This window comes from Dendrobates tinctorius, unplaced genomic scaffold (genome assembly GCF_039654945.1).
Source record: "Dendrobates tinctorius isolate UK_male_01 unplaced genomic scaffold, ASM3965494v1 ptg000020l, whole genome shotgun sequence".
Lineage (NCBI taxonomy): Eukaryota > Metazoa > Chordata > Amphibia > Anura > Dendrobatidae > Dendrobates > Dendrobates tinctorius.
In genome coordinates this window covers 14,477,392-14,502,356 of record NW_027361688.1, presented here as the reverse complement: position 1 = coordinate 14,502,356, position 24,965 = coordinate 14,477,392, and the positions used below count along the sequence as shown (strand labels likewise).

At 49.8% G+C, this 24,965-nt stretch overlaps 1 protein-coding gene across 4 annotated transcripts in view; it reads left to right on the top strand.

Moving 5' to 3' along the window:
• The first annotated feature begins 16,804 nt into the window (after positions 1-16,804).
• Positions 16,805-24,965, top strand: part of LOC141083474 (hepatitis A virus cellular receptor 2 homolog) — a 35,673-nt gene continuing 27,512 nt past the window's right edge. Inside the window, exon 1 of one of the 4 annotated variants that reach the window (XM_073567753.1) lies at positions 16,805-17,186. In XM_073567753.1, the coding sequence (XP_073423854.1) occupies positions 17,084-17,186 (103 nt within the window). In that variant the 5' untranslated portion in view covers positions 16,805-17,083. The remainder of the gene's footprint in view (positions 17,187-24,965) is intronic. The other 3 variants (XM_073567754.1, XM_073567755.1, XM_073567756.1) reach the window with 3 other exon arrangements.

Sequence of the window (24,965 nt, the reverse complement as noted above, 5' to 3'; positions counted from 1 at the left end):
GTTTTTCAGTTTACCATTGAAAACAATAGTACTGTACAACGCACCTAAAGCTGCTGATCCAGATTACATCTCTATACTTAACATAGGGATGCACGGACCTGCGTTTGCATCAGGATCAGGAGGCATCAGGATTTTCCATGTTCTCCCAAAACGCAGCTTGTTGCGAATTTTGGGTGTTAAAAAAAATCTGCAGCCATCCTGATATGTGTCAGCAAATACATATGATTGTCAATGTAGACGCCCCTGAATCAGGATGCCTGCGTCCAATCTGCATGTGGATTCCATACTGCGCAGGCGTTTGGGGGCAATATCTGGGGTGCTTACCCTGCTGTTTGTGTTTGTTATATTTGGGGGGGAGGGGATAGGTTTAAGGTTGAGGCTAGGGTTAGGGATAGGTTGCGGTTATGTTTGGGGCTAGGGTTAGTGCTAGTGTTACAGCTAGACTTAGGGATCGGGTTGGTGCTAGTGTTAGGGTTAGGGTTGGTGTTAGTATTTGGGATAGGGCTGGGATTGTGGCTAGGGTTAGGGCTAATGATAGAGCTAGGGTTGGGATTAGGGGTAGGGTTAGTGTTACTGTTAGGGCTAGGGAGTTGAGGCTAGTGTTGGTGCTAGTATTAGGACTAGGGGGTTGGGCTAGGGTTAGGGCTAATGCTAGGGCTAAGGAAAGGTTGTGCTAGTGTTGGGGCTAGGGTTGGTTCTAGTGTTAGGTCTAAGGTTAGGGATAGGGTTGTGGCTAAGATTAGGACTAATGTTAGGTTTAGGGCTATGGATAGGGTTGGTGCTAGTGTTAGGCCTAAGGGGTTAGGGTAGGTGTTAGGGTTAACATTAGGGATAGGGTTAGGATTTTGGGAAGGGTTGGGGCTATAGTAATAGTTATATAGAAAAAAAAATAGAATAAAAATGTAAAAATGTAACAATACTTGCACCACTAACTACATCACTGCTCCACCCCAACATCGGAGCATTGCTCTCTGTGGTTAGAAAACCAACGTATTTCTGGATTTAGCTTTGGAAGTGACTAGAGAAAATAATGGAAGATGATGTGATAATAGATAATGCACTTTGTGTAAATTATAGAATGGCTCCTACTACTTCCTTTTTCTCATCACAGTTCTTGTTTTATTTGGTTTATAACCTTTTTTAATTTATTGTTTTACCATTAAATAGTTAATTACAGCTTTAATTACTGTTCAGGAAGTTAATTTATCATCGTGATTTTAAGAACTAGTCGTACGTGTGCTGGCATGTAAGTTGGCGGTGAGCTTGGGCTTAGAAATAGAAGATAGTTAAAGCGGGTAGAGCTGCAGTGTAAAGTATGGTGGAGTGCAGGAGCTTTTATCACTGATGAAACAGGTGACTTTATATATAGACAATAGAATTAAGCTGGAGCTGGAAACTAATACAGTCTAAAAGGCTAAAAAAAAAAATTTGACCACCTTAGGATTCAGGAACACAAGTTACTAAACTGAACTCCGCCAAAAATGGCTACAATAGGAGGTTGGCTTGTGCCAAGGTACCGATAGGAGGATAGGGACTTCTTGTGTCATACACCGCCCTCTATTAAGAGTACTACCGTCTAATATTTTCGCATGGTGCGCCCCTTTAACTGGATGGAGCAAAAATCTACAACCATTCAATAATATTAAAGGATGTGGACTCCTTTACATTACTTTAATCTATGCTTTTTGGGCTAAAATTTATTTTAACAATTGGGTTGCATTAAATATATAGCACCGTTTGGCTTTTACAGGCTTTTTCCACATTGCAGGCTGCAGAATGATTCAACTGAAAATCCAGCAGTGAGCTGATTCTAGCAGGTGTTTACCTTTTTTTTGCATCTGTCTTTTTCAGAGTTAATTATGATCATAAATTGGCAGAAAGGAGTTCTGAAAATAAAAGATATGAGTTACAAACTCTCCATGCACAGCGAGCTCACTAATAGCTTCTCAGTTAACTCATTCTGCAGCCAATAAGCCTGTAAAAGCTAAACGATGCAACATTTTTAATGAAATTCAATTACAAAAATTATTTTGAGGGCAAATGACACGCATTTAAGTAAAAAAATACCCATATCGTTTAAAGCGATCTTTTCTACGGTGTAATAAACATTAAAGATGTGACAGCTTGTGCGTATTTCAATGTGACACCAGCCTCAACCCATGTTCTGTCCGTTCACATATAAGTCAGTTCTTCTGTTTGTGGTGTTACTTAAGGACGTACGATTCTACAAGAGTCACGAGATTCTCTTGAAGTTTTCGTAAAGCAGAAGTTTCCACTAATTTCCTTCTGCGGTAAATATCAGGCACAGGAAGTGTCACCGAGAGCCCTAAACCCGTCATCTACTCTGCATGCAAAGGACATGAGAGAGGAACGTGTCCTTCATCACAAATTTATATACCAAGTCTCCTGGGCTTCCAAAAATGAGGGTGAAAGTGTGGTGGAAGCTTCGTTCTTCATCGTCATTCATTCATTCTTCATTAGTGCCGGACTGGAATGCCAAGAACCCACCTGCCTCTGGTGGCCCTACTGCTCAGCTGTGCCCACTATTTCTCATATAGGTGGAGTGCGGCCCACCGGTGGATTCTCCTGTTCTCCGATTGGCCGGTCTTAGCCTCTTCTTCTAGATCCTTTTAAAGAGTCAGTATTACTTAGAAGCCCAATGACCACCTCTATCAGTGGTGACAACCCAAAACGCGTTTTTGCTGCTTCATTGGTTGTCACAGAGTAGAGGGCGACATCTCATAAAAGTTGGCTGGCCGGAGAGAAAACTGGTTTGCAGTCATCTATGAAGGTTGCAGCTGAAGCTGATGAGTTTTCGGCACAGATTTTGATGCAATTTGCTTTTTTTTTTTTTAAACTTTCCAGACTTTAGAGGTCCATGCACATCTTACATCGTGTGGATCAGGCTCAGGATCTCCATACTGTCACGCTGCAGCACTGCAGGTAAATGCAGAGTAAAGCAAAGTCCAATAGATGGCAGCAGAGTGAGCAAAAATCCTGCTAAGAGCAGACCAGCAGTACTGCAGCGAGGCTACCACTAGGTGGTAGCAGAACAGTCAGCAAGCCGGGTCGATACCAGAGAGTAGTGTAGTACAAAGGGGAAGTCCTAAACACAGAGTCAGAGGAGCGCCAAAAGGTCACTGCCGGTCTGTAGCAGAGGTATTAGAAGGGAGAGACAAAATCAGATCAGAGCCAAAGCAGAGTCGAGTACCGGGGAATCCAAACACATAGGGACAAACAGAGTCGGGACGGGTAGGAGAGAGGTAAACAGAAACGGGCAAATTCAGCTAAACGCAGCAGGACAAATCAGGAGCTCCCCAGAGCCAGCTACACACGCCAAAGGCAATTAATATACCTGGCACTGCACACAGGTTGCAGCACAGCAATATAGTAAACCAGACACAGGAACGAGACAGGGAAAGTTAACCCCTGACATGATCAGGCCGGAAAAGAAGAGACAAAACAAAACCCCGGCCTGGATCATGACACATACAGCAGTCACTTACTCCTAACGGCAGGGATCTGAGCTACCTCCGATCATTGCTGTTTAGGTGCCACTGTCAATATCTGACTGTAGCATTTAAAGTGTGTCCGTAATGTCTGCTTCTACCTTAGGTCCTCCCCTCCATAGAATCTTATAAGAACCAACTGTCATCTCCTATCTCAGTAACAGGAATATCTTTCTTCACTAAAAACAGATTTTACAGATTTTTTTCCCCATGAATTGAAAGTGAAAGTTCAGTCCAGAAGGAGAAAGAAACATATCACGTGATAGATCACGTGAAGTCATTATTTCCCTCTACTCCTCTTTGGTCAGACCTCATCTGGAATATTGTGTCCAGTTTTGGGCACCACATTTTAAAAAAGACATCAACAAACTGGAGCAAGTTCAGAAAAGAGCGACCAGAATGGTGACCGGTCTGCAAACCCTGTCTTATGAGGAAAGGTTGCAGGATTTGGGAATGTTTAGTTTGCAAAAGAGAAGACTGAGAGGAGACTTAATAGCTGTCTACAAATATCTAAAGGGCTGTCACATTGTAGAAGGATCATCTTTATTCTCATTTGCACAAGGAAAGACTAGAAGCAATGGGATGAAACTGAATGGGAGGAGACACAGATTAGATATTAGAAAAAACTTTGATCAATGAGTGGAACAGGCTGCCAAGAGAAGTGGCGAGTTCTCCTTCAATGGAAGTCTTCAAACAGAGGCTGGACAGACATCTGTCTGGGATAATTTAGCAAATCCTGCTTTGAGCAAGGGGTTGGACCAGATGGCCCAGGAGGTCCCTTCCAACTCTACAATTCTATATTTCTCTGATAAGATATATTATAAAGTTGCTTATTTTCACGTGCACCATTGATTTATGAAATAAAAATGAAACGGTGTTAAACAGTGCGGACTTCAATCGGTCCCACCTCCCGTGATGCTATAATTCGATACTGATGCGTTGGGCGCCTTCGGTGACCCAAGCCTGTTTGGTATTGCCAGGTCAGATAAGTCTGATCCAAGTATCCAAATATCAATTATCCAGACAGTAAACAGCACAAACGAAAAAATAAAATCTTTTTTTTTTTTAATCGCTCCACCTACACCCCCCCTCAATATAAAGTGATCAAATCATTGCACGTACCTCCATGTGGTGTCTATAAATACTACAGCTCGACAAACCATCGATGGAAATCCCCCTCTTTTACTTTCCATCGTCAGCAGTTTTGCATAGTAGTTTCCCTAATTATCTAGAACAAGACGATTGGGCAACAGCTATTTTAAAAAAAGAACTATGTGTATGACGCGCCCCAGGGGCCGTGGGATACTCGGCGCCGGGCCCGTTAACTTCAATGGGAAAGGTCACAGTGGCAGCGACTCGGTCCGTGGCCTCAGGTGGTCCTTTGAAAGGGGTTGAGTTGAATGGGGATAAAGTTTATGAGACGATTCGTGACGCCACCTGTGGTTTCTGGTCAGATTGACCAGCGCTGCAGTGTTGCTTCTCTGGGACAGATGTTGGGTGCAGCTGAGATGTTGAAGCCCTCCACAGGTAGAGCTGTAGTCCCAGGGCAGTAGAGATGAGTGGTAGATGTTGAGGTGATGTAGTAGGAAGATGTAGCAGTGCTGGATGAGTGGCGCAGAAAGAATGCGGAGGACACAGTGCATGTAGTTCAATGGGCTTTACTCACAGTTCTGCTCGCGATACAGAGGCCCGCTTCGGTGCTGTGTCCTCCAGGTGAGGGGTCCAGCCAACTTCCAGATAAGATGAAATGCACCTTTCCAGCTTTCCCTGTCAGTGTGTGCCTTTCCTGGTCTTTACCAAACAATTTGCTGCTAAAACTCCTTCCTTGCACTCCAGCACTTCACAGTTGTTGTTCTGGGCCAGCAGCTGCGGATCCTGTTCAGACAATGCCTCACGGTCTCTGTGATTCTATATAGCCGCCTTTCCAGTCGGACCAACTGTGGTAGGGGCGATGGTCCATAAAGTAACCAAAGCTGTCGGCTTGCTAGTGGCACCCTGAAGAGTGCGATCTAGGCGAGGGACCGTTCCCTTTGCGACAAGTTTCTCCCTCCACCTGACCTGTAGTCAGCGTGGATAAGGGTCCCACGGGGAGTTCGCTCCAGCCGTGTCCTGGAAGAACCTTCTTTCCTAGGGAGCTTCCCTTGTATTCCAATCCATCCAGCAGCCTCTAAGCAGTAGAGCTGCTGCAGACACGTCCTTCTGCTTTCCCTCCCTCAGAGTGATCTCCCTCACTTTCTATCCTGCTCCCGCTCTAAGCTACGCTCCGCCCACTTCCCAGCACTCTTGTGTACCAAGCAGGGAGCTATAAAGAGTGCTCTGCTACACTACTGGTGTGTGTGGGATGTGGGTGTTGGAGTCTGGTCGGGTGCACTCACCTTACCTGGTTGTGGGGTACCACACCTCTGGGTGAAGTGCAGTACCTCTGTGGCGACTGGACCCTCAGGGGCGCCACATGTACTTAAGAAGTGTAAAAGTATTTGCCCCCCCAATTTCTTATTTATTATCTGCAGTGGCGGATTATAATGAGGTCAATTTGGGCAGTTGCCCCGGGCCCAGTGGGGTTAAGGGGCCCACAGCCCAGGCCAGTAAATTGCCCCATTATAATCCGCCACCGCGCAGGGCCGGATTATAGGCAGGGCAGGCGGGGCTTCAGCCCCGGGGCCCCCACCACAAGAGCTTCTAAGGGGGCCCCCACCACATTCCTGCTGGCTGCTGCAATGGCACTCCATCTTCTCCCCACCTAAAAGTGAGTGACCGTGGGGGCGGCATTATGTGCTCTGCTACCAGCAGCATCTACAAGTAGCGTGAACGCTGATGCTGCTGGTAGCGTGCAAAGGCTTGTGATGAGATCACAGGAGGTAAGGTGTCAGGGCCCCGATCATGTGACCCCTGTCTCCTCCCCTCCTGTGACCTCATCACAGGTCCTGTGCGCACAGCACTGAGAGCAGCCATGTATGTGGAGTGCGGCTCTGCGGGTGGAGGTCGGTGCTGGAGGCTCCATTATTCTCTATGTGGAGTGCGGCTCTGCGGGTGGAGGTCGGTGCTGGAGGCTCCATTATTCTCTATGTGGAGTGCGGCTCTGCGGGTGGAGGTCGGTGCTGGAGGCCCCATTATTCTCTATGTGGAGTGCGGCTCTGCGGGTGGAGGTCGGTGCTGGAGGATCCATTATTCTCTATGTGGAGTGCGGCTCTGCGGGTGGAGGTCGGTGCTGGAGGATCCATTATTCTCTATGTGGAGTGCGGCTCTGCGGGTGGAGGTCGGTGCTGGAGGATCCATTATTCTCTATGTGGAGTGTGGCTCTGCGTGTGGAGGTCGGTGCTGGAGGATCCATTATTCTCTATGTGGAGTGCGGCTCTGCGGGTGGAGGTCGGTGCTGGAGGATCCATTATTCTCTATGTGGAGTGCGGCTCTGCGGGTGGAGGTCGGTGCTGGAGGATCCATTATTCTCTATGTGGAGTGTGGCTCTGCGTGTGGAGGTCGGTGCTGGAGCCTCCATTATTCTCTATGTGGAGTGCGGCTCTGCGGGTGGAGGTCGGTGCTGGAGGATCCATTATTCTCTATGTGGAGTGTGGCTCTGCGTGTGGAGGTCGGTGCTGGAGGATCCATTATTCTCTATGTGGAGTGCGGCTCTGCGGGTGGAGGTCGGTGCTGGAGGATCCATTATTCTCTATGTGGAGTGCGGCTCTGCGGGTGGAGGTCGGTGCTGGAGGATCCATTATTCTCTATGTGGAGTGCGGCTCTGCGGGTGGAGGTCGGTGCTGGAGCCTCCATTATTCTCTATGTGGAGTGCGGCTCTGCGGGTGGAGGTCGGTGCTGGAGGATCCATTATTCTCTATGTGGAGTGTGGCTCTGCGTGTGGAGGTCGGTGCTGGAGGATCCATTATTCTCTATGTGGAGTGCGGCTCTGCGGGTGGAGGTCGGTGCTGGAGGATCCATTATTCTCTATGTGGAGTGCGGCTCTGCGGGTGGAGGTCGGTGCTGGAGGCTCCATTATTCTCTATGTGGAGTGCGGCTCTGCGGGTGGAGGTCGGTGCTGGAGGCCCCATTATTCTCTATGTAGAGTGCGGCTCTGCGGGTGGAGGTCGGTGCTGGAGGCTCCATTATTCTCTATGTGGAGTGGGGCTCTGCGGGTGGAGGTCGGTGCTGGAGGCTCCATTATTCTCTATGTGGAGTGCGGCTCTGCGGGTGGAGGTCGGTGCTGGAGGCCCCATTATTCTCTATGTGGAGTGCGGCTCTGCGGGTGGAGGTCGGTGCTGGAGGCTCCATTATTCTCTATGTGGAGTGCGGCTCTGCGGGTGGAGGTCGGTGCTGGAGGATCCATTATTCTCTATGTGGAGTGCGGCTCTGCGGGTGGAGGTCGGTGCTGTAGGCTCCATTATTCTCTATGTGGAGTGCGGCTCTGCGGGTGGAGGTCGGTGCTGGAGGCCCCATTATTCTCTATGTGGAGTGCGGCTCTGCGGGTGGAGGTCGGTGCTGGAGGCTCCATTATTCTCTATGTGGAGTGCGGGTGGAGGTCGGTGCTGGAGGCCCCATTATTCTCTATGTGGAGTGCGGGTGGAGGTCGGTGCTGGAGGCCCCATTATTCTCTATGTGGAGTGCGGCTCTGCGGGTGGAGGTCGGTGCTGGAGGATCCATTATTCTCTATGTGGAGTGCGGCTCTGCGGGTGGAGGTCGGTGCTGGAGGCTCCATTATTCTCTATGTGGAGTGCGGCTCTGCGGGTGGAGGTCGGTGCTGGAGGATCCATTATTCTCTATGTGGAGTGTGGCTCTGCGGGTGGAGGTCGGTGCTGGAGGCTCCATTATTCTCTATGTGGAGTGCGGCTCTGCGGGTGGAGGTCGGTGCTGGAGGATCCATTATTCTCTATGTGGAGTGCGGCTCTGCGGGTGGAGGTCGGTGCTGGAGGATCCATTATTCTCTATGTGGAGTGCGGCTCTGCGGGTGGAGGTCGGTGCTGGAGGCTCCATTATTCTCTATGTGGAGTGCGGGTGGAGGTCGGTGCTGGAGGATCCATTATTCTCTATGTGGAGTGCGGGTGGAGGTCGGTGCTGGAGGATCCATTATTCTCTATGTGGAGTGCGGCTCTGCGGGTGGAGGTCGGTGCTGGAGGCTCCATTATTCTCTATGTGGAGTGCGGCTCTGCGGGTGGAGGTCGGTGCCGGAGGCTCCATTATCCTCTATGTGGAGTGCGGCTCTGCGGGTGGAGGTCGGTGCTGGAGGCTCCATTATTCTCTATGTGGAGTGCGGCTCTGCGGGTGGAGGTCGGTGCTGGAGGCTCCATTATTCTCTATGTGGAGTGCGGCTCTGCGGGTGGAGGTCGGATCTGGAGGCTCCATTATTCTCTATGTGGAGTGCGGCTCTGCGGGTGGAGGTCGGTGCTGGAGGCTCCATTATTCTCTATGTGGAGTGCGGGTGGAGGTCGGTGCTGGAGGCTCCATTATTCTCTATGTGGAGTGCGGCTCTGCGGGTGGAGGTCGGATCTGGAGGATCCATTATTCTCTATGTGGAGTGCGGCTCTGCGGGTGGAGGTCGGTGCTGGAGGCTCCATTATTCTCTATGTGGAGTGCGGCTCTGCGGGTGGAGGTCGGTGCTGGAGGATCCATTATTCTCTATGTGGAGTGTGGCTCTGCGGGTGGAGGTCGGTGCTGGTGGCTCCATTATTCTCTATGTGGAGTGCGGCTCTGCGGGTGGAGGTCGGTGCTGGAGGATCCATTATTCTCTATGTGGAGTGCGGCTCTGCGGGTGGAGGTCGGTGCTGGAGGATCCATTATTCTCTATGTGGAGTGCGGCTCTGCGGGTGGAGGTCGGTGCTGGAGGCTCCATTATTCTCTATGTGGAGTGCGGGTGGAGGTCGGTGCTGGAGGATCCATTATTCTCTATGTGGAGTGCGGGTGGAGGTCGGTGCTGGAGGATCCATTATTCTCTATGTGGAGTGCGGCTCTGCGGGTGGAGGTCGGTGCTGGAGGCTCCATTATTCTCTATGTGGAGTGCGGCTCTGCGGGTGGAGGTCGGTGCCGGAGGCTCCATTATCCTCTATGTGGAGTGCGGCTCTGCGGGTGGAGGTCGGTGCTGGAGGCTCCATTATTCTCTATGTGGAGTGCGGCTCTGCGGGTGGAGGTCGGTGCTGGAGGCTCCATTATTCTCTATGTGGAGTGCGGCTCTGCGGGTGGAGGTCGGATCTGGAGGCTCCATTATTCTCTATGTGGAGTGCGGCTCTGCGGGTGGAGGTCGGTGCTGGAGGCTCCATTATTCTCTATGTGGAGTGCGGGTGGAGGTCGGTGCTGGAGGCTCCATTATTCTCTATGTGGAGTGCGGCTCTGCGGGTGGAGGTCGGATCTGGAGGATCCATTATTCTCTATGTGGAGTGCGGCTCTGCGGGTGGAGGTCGGTGCTGGAGGCTCCATTATTCTCTATGTGGAGTGCGGCTCTGCGGGTGGAGGTCGGTGCTGGAGGATCCATTATTCTCTATGTGGAGTGTGGCTCTGCGGGTGGAGGTCGGTGCTGGAGGCTCCATTATTCTCTATGTGGAGTGCGGCTCTGCGGGTGGAGGTCGGTGCTGGAGGATCCATTATTCTCTATGTGGAGTGCGGCTCTGCGGGTGGAGGTCGGTGCTGGAGGATCCATTATTCTCTATGTGGAGTGCGGCTCTGCGGGTGGAGGTCGGTGCTGGAGGATCCATTATTCTCTATGTGGAGTGCGGGTGGAGGTCGGTGCTGGAGGCTCCATTATTCTCTATGTGGAGTGCGGGTGGAGGTCGGTGCTGGAGGATCCATTATTCTCTATGTGGAGTGCGGCTCTGCGGGTGGAGGTCGGTGCTGGAGGCTCCATTATTCTCTATGTGGAGTGCGGCTCTGCGGGTGGAGGTCGGTGCCGGAGGCTCCATTATCCTCTATGTGGAGTGCGGCTCTGCGGGTGGAGGTCGGTGCTGGAGGCTCCATTATTCTCTATGTGGAGTGCGGCTCTGCGGGTGGAGGTCGGTGCTGGAGGCTCCATTATTCTCTATGTGGAGTGCGGCTCTGCGGGTGGAGGTCGGATCTGGAGGCTCCATTATTCTCTATGTGGAGTGCGGCTCTGCGGGTGGAGGTCGGTGCTGGAGGATCCATTATTCTCTATGTGGAGTGCGGCTCTGCGGGTGGAGGTCGGTGCTGGAGGCTCCATTATTCTCTATGTGGAGTGCGGCTCTGCGGGTGGAGGTCGGTGCTGGAGGCCCCATTATTCTCTATGTAGAGTGGGGCTCTGCGGGTGGAGGTCGGTGCTGGAGGCTCCATTATTCTCTATGTGGAGTGCGGGTGGAGGTCGGTGCTGGAGGATCCATTATTCTCTATGTGGAGTGCGGCTCTGCGGGTGGAGGTCGTTGCTGGAGGCCCCATTATTCTCTATGTGGAGTGTGGCTCTGCGGGTGGAGGTCGGTGCCGGAGGCTCCATTATTCTCTATGTGGAGTGCGGCTCTGCGGGTGGAGGTCGGTGCTGGAGGTTCCATTATTCTCTATGTGGAGTGTGGCTCTGCGGGTGGAGGTCGGTGCTGGAGGCTCCATTATTCTCTATGTGGAGTGCGGCTCTGCGGGTGGAGGTCGGTGCTGGAGGCTCCATTATTCTCTATGTGGAGTGCGGCTCTGCGGGTGGAGGTCGGTGCTGGAGGCTCCATTATTCTCTATGTGGAGTGCGGCTCTGCGGGTGGAGGTCGGTGCCGGAGGCTCCATTATTCTCTATGTGGAGTGTGGCTCTGCGGGTGGAGGTAGGTGCTGGAGGCTCCATTATTCTCTATGTGGAGTGCGGCTCTGCGGGTGGAGGTCGGTGCTGGAGGCCCCATTATTCTCTATGTGGAGTGCGGCTCTGCGGGTGGAGGTCGGTGCCGGAGGCTCCATTATTCTCTATGTGGAGTGCGGCTCTGCGGGTGGAGGTCAGTGCTGGAGGCCCCATTATTCTCTATGTGGAGTGCGGGTGGAGGTCGGTGCTGGAGGCTCCATTATTCTCTATGTGGATTGCGGCTCTGCGGGTGGAGGTCGGTGCTGGAGGCTCCATTATTCTCTATGTGGAGTGCGGCTCTGCGGGTGGAGGTCGGTGCTGGAGGCTCCATTATTCTCTATGTGGAGTGCGGCTCTGCGGGTGGAGGTCGGTGCTGGAGGCTCCATTATTCTCTATGTGGAGTGCGGCTCTGCGGGTGGAGGTCGGTGCCGGAGGCCCCATTATTCTCTATGTGGAGTGCGGCTCTGCGGGTGGAGGTCGGTGCCGGAGGCTCCATTATTCTCTATGTGGAGTGCGGCTCTGCGGGTGGAGGTCAGTGCTGGAGGCCCCAGTATTCTCTATGTGGAGTGCGGCTCTGCGGGTGGAGGTCGGTGCTGGAGGCTCCATTATTCTCTATGTGGAGTGCGGCTCTGCGGGTGGAGGTCGGTGCTGGAGGCTCCATTATTCTCTATGTGGAGTGCGGCTCTGCGGGTGGAGGTCAGTGCTGGAGGCTCCATTATTCTCTATGTGGAGTGCAGCTCTGCGGGTGGAGGTCGGTGCTGGAGGCTCCATTATTCTCTATGTGGAGTGCGGCTCTGCGGGTGGAGGTCGGTGCTGGAGGCTCCATTATTCTCTATGTGGAGTGCGGCTCTGCGGGTGGAGGTCAGTGCTGGAGGCTCCATTATTCTCTATGTGGAGTGCGGGTGGAGGTCGGTGCTGGAGGCTCCATTATTCTCTATGTGGAGTGTGGCTCTGCGGGTGGAGGTCGGTGCTGGAGGCTCCATTATTCTCTATGTGGAGTGCGGCTCTGCGGGTGGAGGTCGGTGCTGGAGGCTCCATTATTCTCTATGTGGAGTGTGGCTCTGCGGGTGGAGGTCGGTGCTGGAGGCTCCATTATTCTCTATGTGGAGTGTGGCTCTGCGGGTGGAGGTCGGTGCTGGAGGCTCCATTATTCTCTATGTGGAGTGCGGCTCTGCGGGTGGAGGTCGGTGCTGTAGGCTCCATTATTCTCTATGTGGAGTGCGGCTCTGCGGGTGGAGGTCGGTGCTGGAGGCTCCATTATTCTCTATGTGGAGTGCGGCTCTGCGGGTGGAGGTCGGTGCTGGAGGCTCCATTATTCTCTATGTGGAGTGCGGCTCTGCGGGTGGAGGTCGGTGCTGGAGGCTCCATTATTCTCTATGTGGAGTGCGGCTCTGCGGGTGGAGGTCGGTGCTGGAGGCCCCATTATTCTCTATGTGGAGTGCGGCTCTGCGGGTGGAGGTCGGTGCTGGAGGCCCCATTATTCTCTATGTGGAGTGTGGCTCTGCGGGTGGAGGTCGGTGCTGGAGGCCCCATTATTCTCTATGAAGAGTGTGGCTCTACGATTCGTGACCCCCGTCACGTGACGAGGGGGGCCCACAGAGTCTGAACTGCCCCGGGCCCTGGCTACCCTTAATCCACCCCTGATTATCTGTATACATTTTGCTTTTTTAGAAGGTTCCCTTGACGATATGCAGATTGTAGAAAGTCCTACTCCTGTAACTCGCAGCGATCAGTTATAATCTAATGCAATGTTTCCCCACAGCACCTCCACAGGCAGAAGTAGGTATTGCATCAAGCTATTATTTTGTATGCCCGGATTTACACTCCCTGTGCGTGTAGATTTTTTTCTTAAGATTTTATTTATGAAATGTCACTTAATACGTCCTTTTTTTTATCCGGACTTATTCACCAATTCTCTATCTTCCGGTGGGCAGGAGGTGACATAAGATGACTAAATACAGTATACAGCAATTACTGACGTTCGTTAAAACTGAGAACGTGTTGGAAAATTTTGGTCATTAATGGAAATAATTCCATTTGTCTTTTCCTTTTGTTTTTATAAGTAATCATTATACTGTTACATGACTAAAATAAGGGCGGCATTAATAAGTGTTCTCCATCCCTAGTTGTTAGAGGAGTCTCTTGACAATGAGCTGACAATGTGTCCAGGGTACTGAGACCTCCCTCGATCAACCATAATCTGTGAGGACACCTGGCAGTTGGTGTTTAGTTTTCCAGCAGTGCCACCACTGGTGAAATGAAGTATTGCACAGTAATAGTTAAATCAATGTTTTTTTTGTGTAATACATTACAGGATTGTAAGAGACGCTCTACACTGTGACAGAAAGAGGAGGATCCTGAATAGAGAATCCCCCACTATTAACTCATTAATAGGGTTTCTGTAGACACATTTGTAGTTGTATCTAACACATACTGTCCTTCACAGAGTAAATAATACTCGGTGTATCTCATTCTCTCACAGAGTCCTTTCCTACGACTTTGTGTCTATCTAACACAGACCCTTCCTACGACTTTGTGTCCACCTGACAGAGCCCCTTCCTTTGACTTTGTGTCAACCTGACAGAACCTCTTCTTTTGACTTTGTGTCCACCTGACAGAGCCTCTTCCTACGACTTTGTGTCCACCTGACAGAGCCCCTGCCTATGACTTTTTGTCCACCCAACAGAGACCCTGCCTATGACTTTGTGTCTATCTAACACAGACCCTTCCTACGACTTTGTGTCTATCTAACACAGACCCTTCCTACGACTTTGTGTCCACCTGACAGAGCCCCTTCTTTTGACTTTGTGTCCACCTGACAGAGCCTCTTCCTACGACTTTGTGTCCACCTGACAGAGCCCCTGCCTATGACTTTTTGTCCACCCAACAGAGACCCTGCCTATGACTTTGAGTCCACCTGACAGAGCCCCTTCCTTCGACTTTGTGTCCACCTGACAGAGCCCCTTCCTTCGACTTTGTGTCCACCTGACAGAGCCCCTTCCTTCGACTTTGTGTCCACCTGACAGAGCCCCTTCCTTCGACTTTGTGTCCACCTGACAGAGCCCCTTCCTTCGACTTTGTGTCAACCTGACAGAGCCCCTTCCTTCGACTTTGTGTCCACCTGACAGAGCCCCCGCTTGTGACTTTGTGTCCACCTATCGGAGCCAAAGCTGTATTTTTTTTTTTTATTTTGACATAAGCTTCACTATACAAGCTCTTGTTTCTTTTTGCAAGATGAGTTGTAATTTTTTAACGTGCCGCTTTGGCCAAACAAGCATGTAAGAGTTACAAAAAAAAACACTTTTTTTTAGCAAAATTTACCTATCACCGTAAATACACTGCACTGTAAAGGTTATTACCATTACAGGGATATCTAATATGTCCTTATTATTTCCTGATTTGTGCCGTTTAATTTTTAAAAAGTGGTTAAAAAATGTTTTATTTTCACAATTTTTTAGTATTATTTTAAGGAAAAATCTCTGACTTTTATTTTACCCATAGCATATAGATATTTAGAGATGTACTTATATATAGAGATGTCTGTCAATGTACCAGAGCAATGTGCAGGCAAAAAATGAGAGAACCATTTAGATCTTTAGGCCGGGAAAATCATCCTGTAATTAGAAGCATAGACTGTGGCTCACAAATGCAAATAATTGATTGGCTATATATGAAGTCATCTACTGAGCGTAGACTAATTCTGGAGGCCTATTGCACAACTTCTTGAGATGGAGGAACCAGAACAGCAGCGTCTGTAACGATTATAACGCAGTGTGACCGCCCACCCTTATGAGCCCCTGTGCAAATGAGCCACTTGCACAAACCATATGCCAACCCCTGATCTACTCAGTCCATAATCTACTACTAGGTTAATTGGTTTTCAGACCCATTCTGCTACAGATCTGGCACAGGTTTGCTTTCCTTGGAGAGGAGTGGAGAATGCCGGGGCCGTGCATTTCTAGGAAACCTGGATGACTCTGTGACTAAAAGTCAAGTTAGCAAAGTGAACAGTGGTAGAGCAGAAACAAAAAAAAATCTCAAAGATCTAATATAAAAGTTCAAGAAAATACTATTAAGGATTTCTGGTGAAAAAAAGTCAGGTTCATATGCTGAGAAAGGTTATGGTTAGAGTGGGACTGTATGACCGGCTGACGGAGCAATCTAGTGAACTTTATACACAGCAGATTCATGTGGGTGGATGGAGCAGAGTCAGATCGGTACAAGAGGTTCAGTAATTTTGCTTTAATATTGTTGTATGAACTTTTAATTATTTCTACAATTTGCCATTAGAAACAGACTACAGGTCAGCCGTACCCTGTTGTCAGACATGTGAACTAACAGCCTTGTTCTCTGTCACCTGAGATTCCACAACGCAAAAGTCTCAGGAAAAGCTAAACAATGAAATGATAGGATACGCAAGGAAAAGAAATGTTAAGAAAGAAGGAAGAAAGAAAGAAAAAGAGAAAGAATGAAGGAAAGAAGGTGAAAAAAGAGAGAAACATTGAAAAAAAGAAGGTGAAAAGAAAGAAATAAGTAAGGAAAGAGAGGAATAAAAAAGAAAGAAGCAAGGAAAGAGAAAAAAGAAAGAAAGGCATCACAGGCAGGAAAGAAGATAGATAAATAGATAGATATTATAATATAGGAAAGAAAGAAAAAGAAAGAAAGAAAGTCACAGGAAAGAAGGGGTTCTGCCAAGGGCATACTATAGCAGCCAAATTTCTATCGGGGAGCTCAAGGCCGTAGATTGGAATTCTGTCAAGGAAGCACATGAAAAAGTGGCAGGATGGAGCTCTGTCAGGGGAACACAAAGTGGCAGGATGGAGCTCTGTCAGGGGAACACAAAGTGGCAGGATGGAGCTCTGTCAGGGGGACACAAAGTGGCATGATGGGGTTCTGTCAGGGGAACACAAAGTGGCAGGCTGGGGCTCTGTCAGGGAGACACAAAGTGGCAGGCTGGGGCTCTGTCAGGGAGACACAAAGTGGCAGGCTGGAGCTCTGTCAGGGAGACACAAAGTGGCAGGATGGAGCTCTGTCAGGGGGACACAAAGTGGCAGGATGGAGCTCTGTCAGGGGGACACAAAGTGGCAGGATGGAGCTCTGTCAGGGGGACACAAAGTGGCAGGATGGAGCTCTTGTCAGGGGGACACAAAGTGGCAGGATGGAGCTCTGTCAGGGGGACACAAAGTGGCAGGATGGAGCTCTGTCAGGGGGACACAAAGTGGCAGGATGGAGCTCTGTCAGGGGGACACAAAGTGGCAGGATGGAGCTCTGTGGGGAAAATGAAATACACAAAGACTCATTGACTCAGTGGAGGACTGTATGAGTTAGACACAAGGTGTCAGGGGCTCTGAGAGTGGCAGACTCTGGAAGCAGCACATAGACTTCCCCCTCCCACCTGTGTAGATGTCAGATCATAGAGTGGAGTAGTGATCACTTAGGTGAAGAGAACAGAATCCGTGACGATACGTGGAACAGTCCCATGGCATCAGCAGTGTTTGCTATACATTATGGCGGCTGCTGATGTCACCCTGGATTATTTCTCAGTCGTTTTTCTTGTGTTCACCAAAAGTTGACAGCTCCATAGAAAGAATTCACTCTCATTATCGCGTCACCAAATCTGAGTCATCCACAGTATAAGGTGCACAATGTATATACCCGGAGCGGCAGTGGCGGAGCAGGAATACCCACTCATCACAGAACTAAGGGTTTCCAGACACATTTTGGTGGGGTCCGATGGTTTTCACACTGTGAGCTCGACAGTCTGCGTGAGTCATCACCTCACTTCTCGCTTCTTTCTAGAAATACAGAACTAAGAAATGTGTGATCACGAATGTATGAGAACAGCACAGGGACCAGAAGTGTCTGCAGAGGAGAAATGTCACCGTGGGGGCTAACAATCTGCGTACTGGTGATATTGGGGATACTGGCCACAGGTAAGGGACCATCATGTGCAAAATGGAGTAATGTCTATCTATCTATTATCTATCATCTATCTATTATCTATCTATTATCTATTTATCTATGTATATATTATCTATCTAGTATCTATTATCTATCTATCATCTATCTATCATCTATCTATTATGTATCTATCTATTATCTATCTATCTATTATCCATCATCTATCTATCTATCTATCTATCTAGTATCTATCTATTATCCATCATCTATCTATCTATCTATTATCTATCTCTCTATTATCTATCTATCATCTATCTATTATCTATCTATTATCTATCTATCCATCTATCTATCTATTATCCATCATCTATCTATCTATTATCTATCTATCTAGTATCTATTTATTATCTATCTATCATCTGTCTATCTATTTATTATCTATCATCTATGTATTACCGATCTATTATCTATTTATCTATCTATTATCTATCTAGTATCTATCTATTTATCTATCTATCTATTATCCATCATATATCTATCTATCTATCTATCTATATCTATTATCTATCTATCTAGTATCTATCTATTATCTATCTATGTATCTATTATTATATATCTATATCTATCTTTTTATCTATCTATCTATCTATCTATTATTATCTATCTTTCTATTATCTATCTATCTAATAAAGTTTCAAAAATAGGGCAGCACCATAAAGCACTCAGCAGAGTCCAGGTGCAAGTTCCCAAAGGCATGGTACCAAACCTTCACAATATAGGATCCAAGAAACAGGAGCAGCACACTGGTTTTTCACAGTGAACATGAGCTGTGTATTTAGCCCATCAGTGCAACGTTTCGGTTCTGGAAGCGAGCCTTTTTCAAGCGGTGAACATGAGCCAAATGCCAATTATTCATAGGTTGTACAAAATTACAATCATTACCAGCATATCAGTGAATAAAATAAACCCCTCTAATATAGAGGGTATATAGAAATTGCCAAGTGCCATGCAAATTGGTTTGCATATAATAAGGTGCAATACATTTTCATACAGTATACAATTTAAGATTAATTGATAATCAGTGTCCAAGTGCATAAAATATATATATATATATATATAACGGCAAAAAAATTTATAACGTTATCATACATTCTTCTTAACGTAAAGGGCAACAAAAAGCATTGCGCCTGTATTTTATAAAATGTTAACCCCATAAATGGTGGATGAACACCGGTGTGAATGGGCCCACCCAAACAGGCAAGAACACCCCCCATTTGCTGGGGATGGTAACTCGCCATAGGAAAATGAGGGAGGCAGAGAACCTCACCAAAAGTCCGTATCTCAACCCCATAATTCCAAAAGGTGTTATGTTTCCCCTATAAGACACCAAATAATTCAGAGCCAACCATAATCGGGGAATTGTTTTAACAGTACACAGAAAAAATATATGAAAATATATGAATAATCTCAAGTGTAATATCCTTCATGAGAAAAGTCAGAAAAAATCTGCCATTGTTTGTCAGTGTCATTAATGGGGCGAGCCATGGGACAAGACCCCAATCTGTAAAAAAGGAGAAGAGAGAGGATGTCAATAAAATAAATCAGCATAAAGGACAATAAAAAGCAACACCTTACAGGAGCACTGGTAATCTGACATCTACATTCAGGCCATAAGGATTCTACGTGTTCAATTTGCGGATCCAAAACAACTCCCTTATTTCTAAGAGTTTAGTACGGTCGCCCCCTCTCCCCAAAGGGGGAACATGATCTAGAATACGAAATTTCAAATGTTTTTCTGTGTGACCTTTTTCTATAAAGTGTTTTGGAGCAGGTAAATCTTACGTCTTTTTTTCTGATCGTGTATCTGTGATGGTTTACCCGGGTTAATGATTTGCTGTTAATGATTGTAATTTTGTACAACCTATGAATATTTGGCATTTGGCTCATGTTCACCGCTTGAAAAAGGCTCGCTTCCAGAACCGAAACGTTGCACCGATGGGCTAAATACACAGCTCATGTTCACTGTGAAAAACCAGTGTGCTGTTTCTTGGATCCTATCTATTATCTACAGTTGTGGCCAAAAGTATTGACACCCCTGCAATTCTGTCAGATAATACTCAGTTTCTTCCTGAAAATGATTGCAAACACAAATTCTTTGGTATTATTATCTTCATTTAATTTGTCTTAAATGAAAAAACACAAAAAGAATTGTCCTAAAGCCAAATTGGATATAATTCCACACCAAACATAAAAAAGAGGGTGGACAAAAGTATTGGCACTGTTCGAAAAATCATGTGATGCTTCTCTAATTTGTGTAATTAACAGCACCTGTAACTTACCTGTGGCACCTAACAGGTGTTGGCAATAACTAAATCACACTTGCAGCCAGTTGACATGGATTAAAGTTGACTCAACCTCTGTCCTGTGTCCTTGTGTGTACCACATTGAGCATGGAGAAAAGAAAGAAGACCAAAGAACTTTCTGAGGACTTGAGAAACCAAATTATGAGGAAGCATGAGCAATCTCAAGGCTACAAGTCCATCTCCAAAGACCTGAATGTTCCTGTGTCTACCGTGCGCAGTGTCATCAAGAAGTGTAAAGCCCATGGCACTGTGGCTAACCTCCCTAGATGTGGACGGAAAAGAAAAATTGACAAGAGATTTCAACGCAAGATTGTGCGGATGTTGGATAAAGAACCTCGACTAACATCCAAACAAGTTCAAGCTGCCCTGCAGTCCGAGGGTACAACAGTGTCAACCCGTACTATCTGTCGGCGTCTGAATGAAAAGGGACTGTATGTAGGAGACCCAGGAAGACCCCACTTCTTACCCCAAGACATAAAAAAGCCAGGCTGGAGTTTGCCAAAACTTACCTCAAAAAGCCTAAGACGTTTTGGAAGAATGTTCTCTGGTCAGATGAGACAAAAGTAGAGCTTTTTGAGCAAAGGCATCAACATAGAGTTTACAGGAGAAAAAAAGAGGCATTCAAAGAAAAAAACAAGGTCCCTACAGTCAAACATGGTGGAGGTTCCCAGATATTTTGGGGTTGCTTTGCTGCCTCTGGCACTGGACTGCTTGACCGTGTGCATGGCATTATGAAGTCTGAAGACTACCAACAAATTTTGCAGCATAATGTAGGGCCCAGTGTGAGAAAGCTGGGTCTCCCTCAGAGGTCATGGGTCTTCCAGCAGGACAATGACCCAAAACACACTTCAAAAAGCACTAGAAAATGGTTTGAGAGAAAGCACTGGAGACTTCTAAGGTGGCCAGCAATGAGTCCAGACCTGAATCCCATAGAACACCTGTGGAGAGATCTAAAAATGTCAGTTTGGAGAAGGCACCCTTCAAATATCAGGGACCTGGAGCAGTTTGCCAAAGAAGAATGGTCTGAAATTCCAGCCGAGCATTGTAAGAAACTCATTGATGGTGACCGGAAGCGGTTGGTCGCAGTTATTTTGGCTAAAGGTTGTGCAACCAAGTATTAGGCTGAGGGTGCCAATACTTTTGTCTGGCCCATTTTTGGAGTTTTGTGTGAAATGATCAATGTTTTGCTTTTTGCTTCATTCTCTTTTGTGTTTTTTCATTTAAGACAAATTAAATGAAGATATAATACCAAAGAATTTGTGTTTGCAATCATTTTCAGGAAGAAACTGAGTATTATCTGACAAAATTGCAGGGGTGTCAATACTTTTGGCCACAACTGTATCTATCCATCTGTGTGTAATGGACTGTGGGTTGGACAGAAAAGAATTGGCCGGAGCTGAGCCTCCCCTACCCCCCCAAGGAGGCATGGGCGGAGGCCAGCATGACGGGGGGGTGGTCAGCTATCAGGGGGAGTTCCTTGGGGTTGGGGTATATAGAGGAGGGGTGTGGGTGTCCCCTTCCTCTTTGGATCCGGTCCCCAGGACGAAGACAGCCTTGCCATGGATGTAGATTGGGTTCTGGAGCAGCTGCGGGCGGCGGCGCGGTCGCAGCCCCCAGGCTGGCTGGCGTCGCAGGTGGCCGGCATCGTTGAAGGGACCTCCGGCGAGCCTGCAGCAGCGGGGAGGGAGCGGCGCTATAGACGGGTGAGGCCTCCCGAGCGGCTCTCACCCGCTTTATCTCCCAGGGCCTCGCGGCAGCGCCGCCGGAGCCCCTCAGGGGACCCTCCAGGCCGGGCGAAGCGTGCTGTGCCTGTCGCCGCTACCCGGCCTGGGAGGAATCCGCAGGCCAGGCGAGGGCCCGCGGCGTTGGCTAGGCCGCGGCCTACTTCCGGACGGGGGGCGGGCCTGTCAGGTGTCGGCGAGCCCGAGTACCAGCGGGGGGCTGCGGCGGTAACCTCCACGCTGCGCGGCCTGCCTCTCCCTCCAGCAGGGGGGCGGACGTCGGGGGAACTTCGGCCTGCAGCCTGGCAGGGCTGCCATCACCTTCTCCAGGCAGTGGGGGAACTTTGAGCATGGCAGGAGGCCGCAGCGAGGGGGCCCTGCATCGGCGGTCCGCTTCGGGGGCCGCTGCAAGAAGAGGAGGACAGTTCAGCATCGGGACCGCGGCCTGCTCCACTGCGATGGGCTCTTTTCTGGGGGCCTGGAGACGCAGCGGGAGGCCCTAAGTGCTTTGCTGCAGGAGTCGGCAGCGGGAGCAGAATTTACGGTGTCCCGGTCAGCATCCGTAGCCGGGGTCTTGCCATCGGGGTCCCTCGGGGCAGTGGCGGATCTTAATAGGGGCGGATGGGGTGGTCGCCCCGGGCCCAAGGTTTTTTGGGGGCCCAGGGAGTAGGGGCGGGCTGGGCCGGGTGGCAGAGAGGCAAATGCCCCCCGGGCCGCTCCCCCAGCACCTGTACAGGGCCGGCCGTGCCCTGTGCTGTGACGCCGCCGGCAGCAGACAGCCGCCCGGGTCACATTCTATGAGGCCGGGGCCGGGAGCTGTGTACGGCGCACTGTGCTCGGCCGTCACCTTGACGGCTGCTCAGCTCCGGCTCCCTCCGGCTGTACTTCCGGGTCAGATGTCGGGCGTGCGCGATGACGTCATCGTGCACGCGCCGACATGTCCCGGAGGATGCTGAAAGCAGAGGCGCTGCTGGGGAGCGAGCCGGCTGTGAGGTAAGTATGGGGAACTTTTTTTATTTTTTTTTATTTATAAAATGAATTAAATGGGGGAGGGGGTGAGTGGGGCCTGTATATGATGAAGGGGGGGTGACTGGGGGTTGTATATGATGAAGGGGGTGACTGGGGGCTGTATATGATGAAGGGGGGGTGACTGGGGGCTGTATATGATGAAGGGGGGGTGACTGGGGGCTGTATATGATGAAGGGGGGGTGACTGGGGGCTGTATATGATGAAGGGGGGTGACTGGGGGCTGTATATGATGAAGGGGGGGTGACTGGGGGCTGTATATGATGAAGGGGGGGTGACTGGGGGCTGTATATGATGAAGGGGGGGTGACTGGGGGCTGTATATGATGACGGGGGGGGTGACTGGGGGCTGTATATGATGAAGGGGCGTGACTGGGGGCTGTATATGATGAAGGGGGGGTGACTGGGGGCTGTATATGATGAAGGGGGGGTGACTGGGGCCTGTATATGATGAAGGGGGGGTGACTGGGGCCTGTATATGATGAAGGGGGGGTGACTGGGGCCTGTATATGATGAAGGGGGGTGACTGGGGGCTACACATGATGAAGGGGGTTGAGTGGGGCTAGACATGATGAAGGGGGTGAGTGAGGTTGTACAGGATGAAGGGGGGATGAGTGGGGGCTTCACATGATGAAGGGGGGTGAGTGGGGCTGCACATGATGAAGGGGGGGTGAGTGGGGCTGCATAAGATGAAGGGGGGTGAGTGGGGCTGAACATGATGAAGTGGGGGATAAGTGGGGCTGCACATGATGAAGTGGGGGATAAGGGGGACTGCACATGATGAATTAAGGGGTAAGTGGGACTGCACATGATGAATTAAGGGGTAAGTGTGACTGCACATGATGAATTAAGGGGTAAGTGGGACTGCACATGATGAATTGGGGGTAAGGGGAACTGCACATGATGAATTAAGGGGTAAGTGGGACTGAACATGATGAATTGGGGGTAAGGGGGACTGCACATGATGAATTGGGGGTAAGGGGGACTGCACATGATGAATTGGGGGTAAGGGGCACTGCACATGAAGTGGGGGTAAGGGGGACTGCACATGATGTGGGGGTAAAATTAACTGCACATGATGTTGGGGGAGTGGGGCTGCACATGAAGTTGGGGGGGGAAGGGGACTGCACATGATGAAATGGAAGGGGGGATAAGGGGCTGCAAATGATGAAGCGGCACTGCAGATGAAGTGAGTGGGTGATAGGGGACTGCAATGGATGAAGTAAGGGGACTTCAAATTAAAGTGGGGACATTAAAGTGGATCCCCTATGGCCAGGATCACGTTGGGCGATTTTGTGCGTATTGGCCGTAGGCCTACAGCTTATGTGCAACGTCTCTTTAGGCCATGTCCACACGTGGTGGAATGGTGGCGGGTTTTCCGTATGGACCCGCAGCAAACCAAGTGCTGCGGTCCGTACGGCTGTCAATTCCCGCACGGGGACCGCAGCGCTCAGGTGGGAAGGGGGGTACAGGGGCCCAGGTTTTATGAACAGCCCCGGGCCCATAGTCCACTTAATCCGCCACTGCTCGGGGGGCCCAGTCGCAATCAGCTGGCTCCTCCTGCGGGGAGTCCCAGAGGTCGACAGCAAGCTAGCGAAGGTACATCCGAGGACCCAGGTTTTCTGGCTGGAGTGCACACAGCCCCCTCGCAGCCTGGTGAGTATGGCTCTATGTCCCCTGTTTGTCATCCAGTTGCAACATCATCCTGGTTGGGTGGGGGGCTGTTGGCGGGATCCCTTGGGGTCAGCGGGGGGTTGGGGTTTGGTGGCGTAGCCGCGGCCAGTGGGGTTAACGACGTGCTTGCGGATATGCGGAATCTGGTGTCTCGTCTGGAGTGTGGTCTCGCTTCACCCTCACCGGTAGCAGCTTGGGCGCAAGCTGGGAGTCCTGCGGAGCGGAGTGGGTCGGATTTGGCCGGGTGCGCAGACGAACCGGTGTCGGTGCAGACTGAGACAGACAAAGAATGTCGCATACACTTGGATGATAGAGCGCATGGGGAGGTGTACGTTTGTTTTGAGGGCCAGTTGGGGGCTCATTTAAAGAAAGAAGTGAAGGAGCGCATTTGGAAGGACGAGTATGTGGAAATATTTTCCCTATTGCCATTAGAGAAATTTAATTTGGATAAGGGTAAGAAGGAGGATAGCAAAAAGGAGGATGAAGAGAAGCGTAGATGGCGTCTGATCCCACAAACGTTTGTTAATTGGCAACAGGCGTTCGCTATTTTGGCGAGCGTCATTCGAGAAAAGTCCCCCGATAATTGCTCGGCTTTTTTTGTTATTTTGACGCCATCGGGGAGGCCTATAGGGTGTACGGGGGCAGGCTTGGTTGCGCTATGATGAGCAATTTCGGCAGAGGAAGGCCGTCCGTCCGGCTATCCGCTGGGACCAGAAGGACATTGGGCTGTGGATGCGGGTTATAGCTCAAAATAAATTTGGGAGCTCCTTTCATGGGGGGGCTGGGAGTACTAGCCAGAGTAGCAGCAGTTCCGGCGTCTCAGGCGGGGGTGGGCAAGTTCAATCGGGGAATCATAAGTTGGGTTGTGCTGGCAGTTCAACGACGGCCTGTGTAAGTTCGGGGCGAACTGCAAATTTAAACATCTTTGCTCCAACTGCAATAGTGCGTCCCATGGAGCCGCCAAGTGTTTTAAGAAAGGGAAGCCCAGAACCGGCAGTGGTAATTCCCAAGGGGGAGACTCCAGTGAA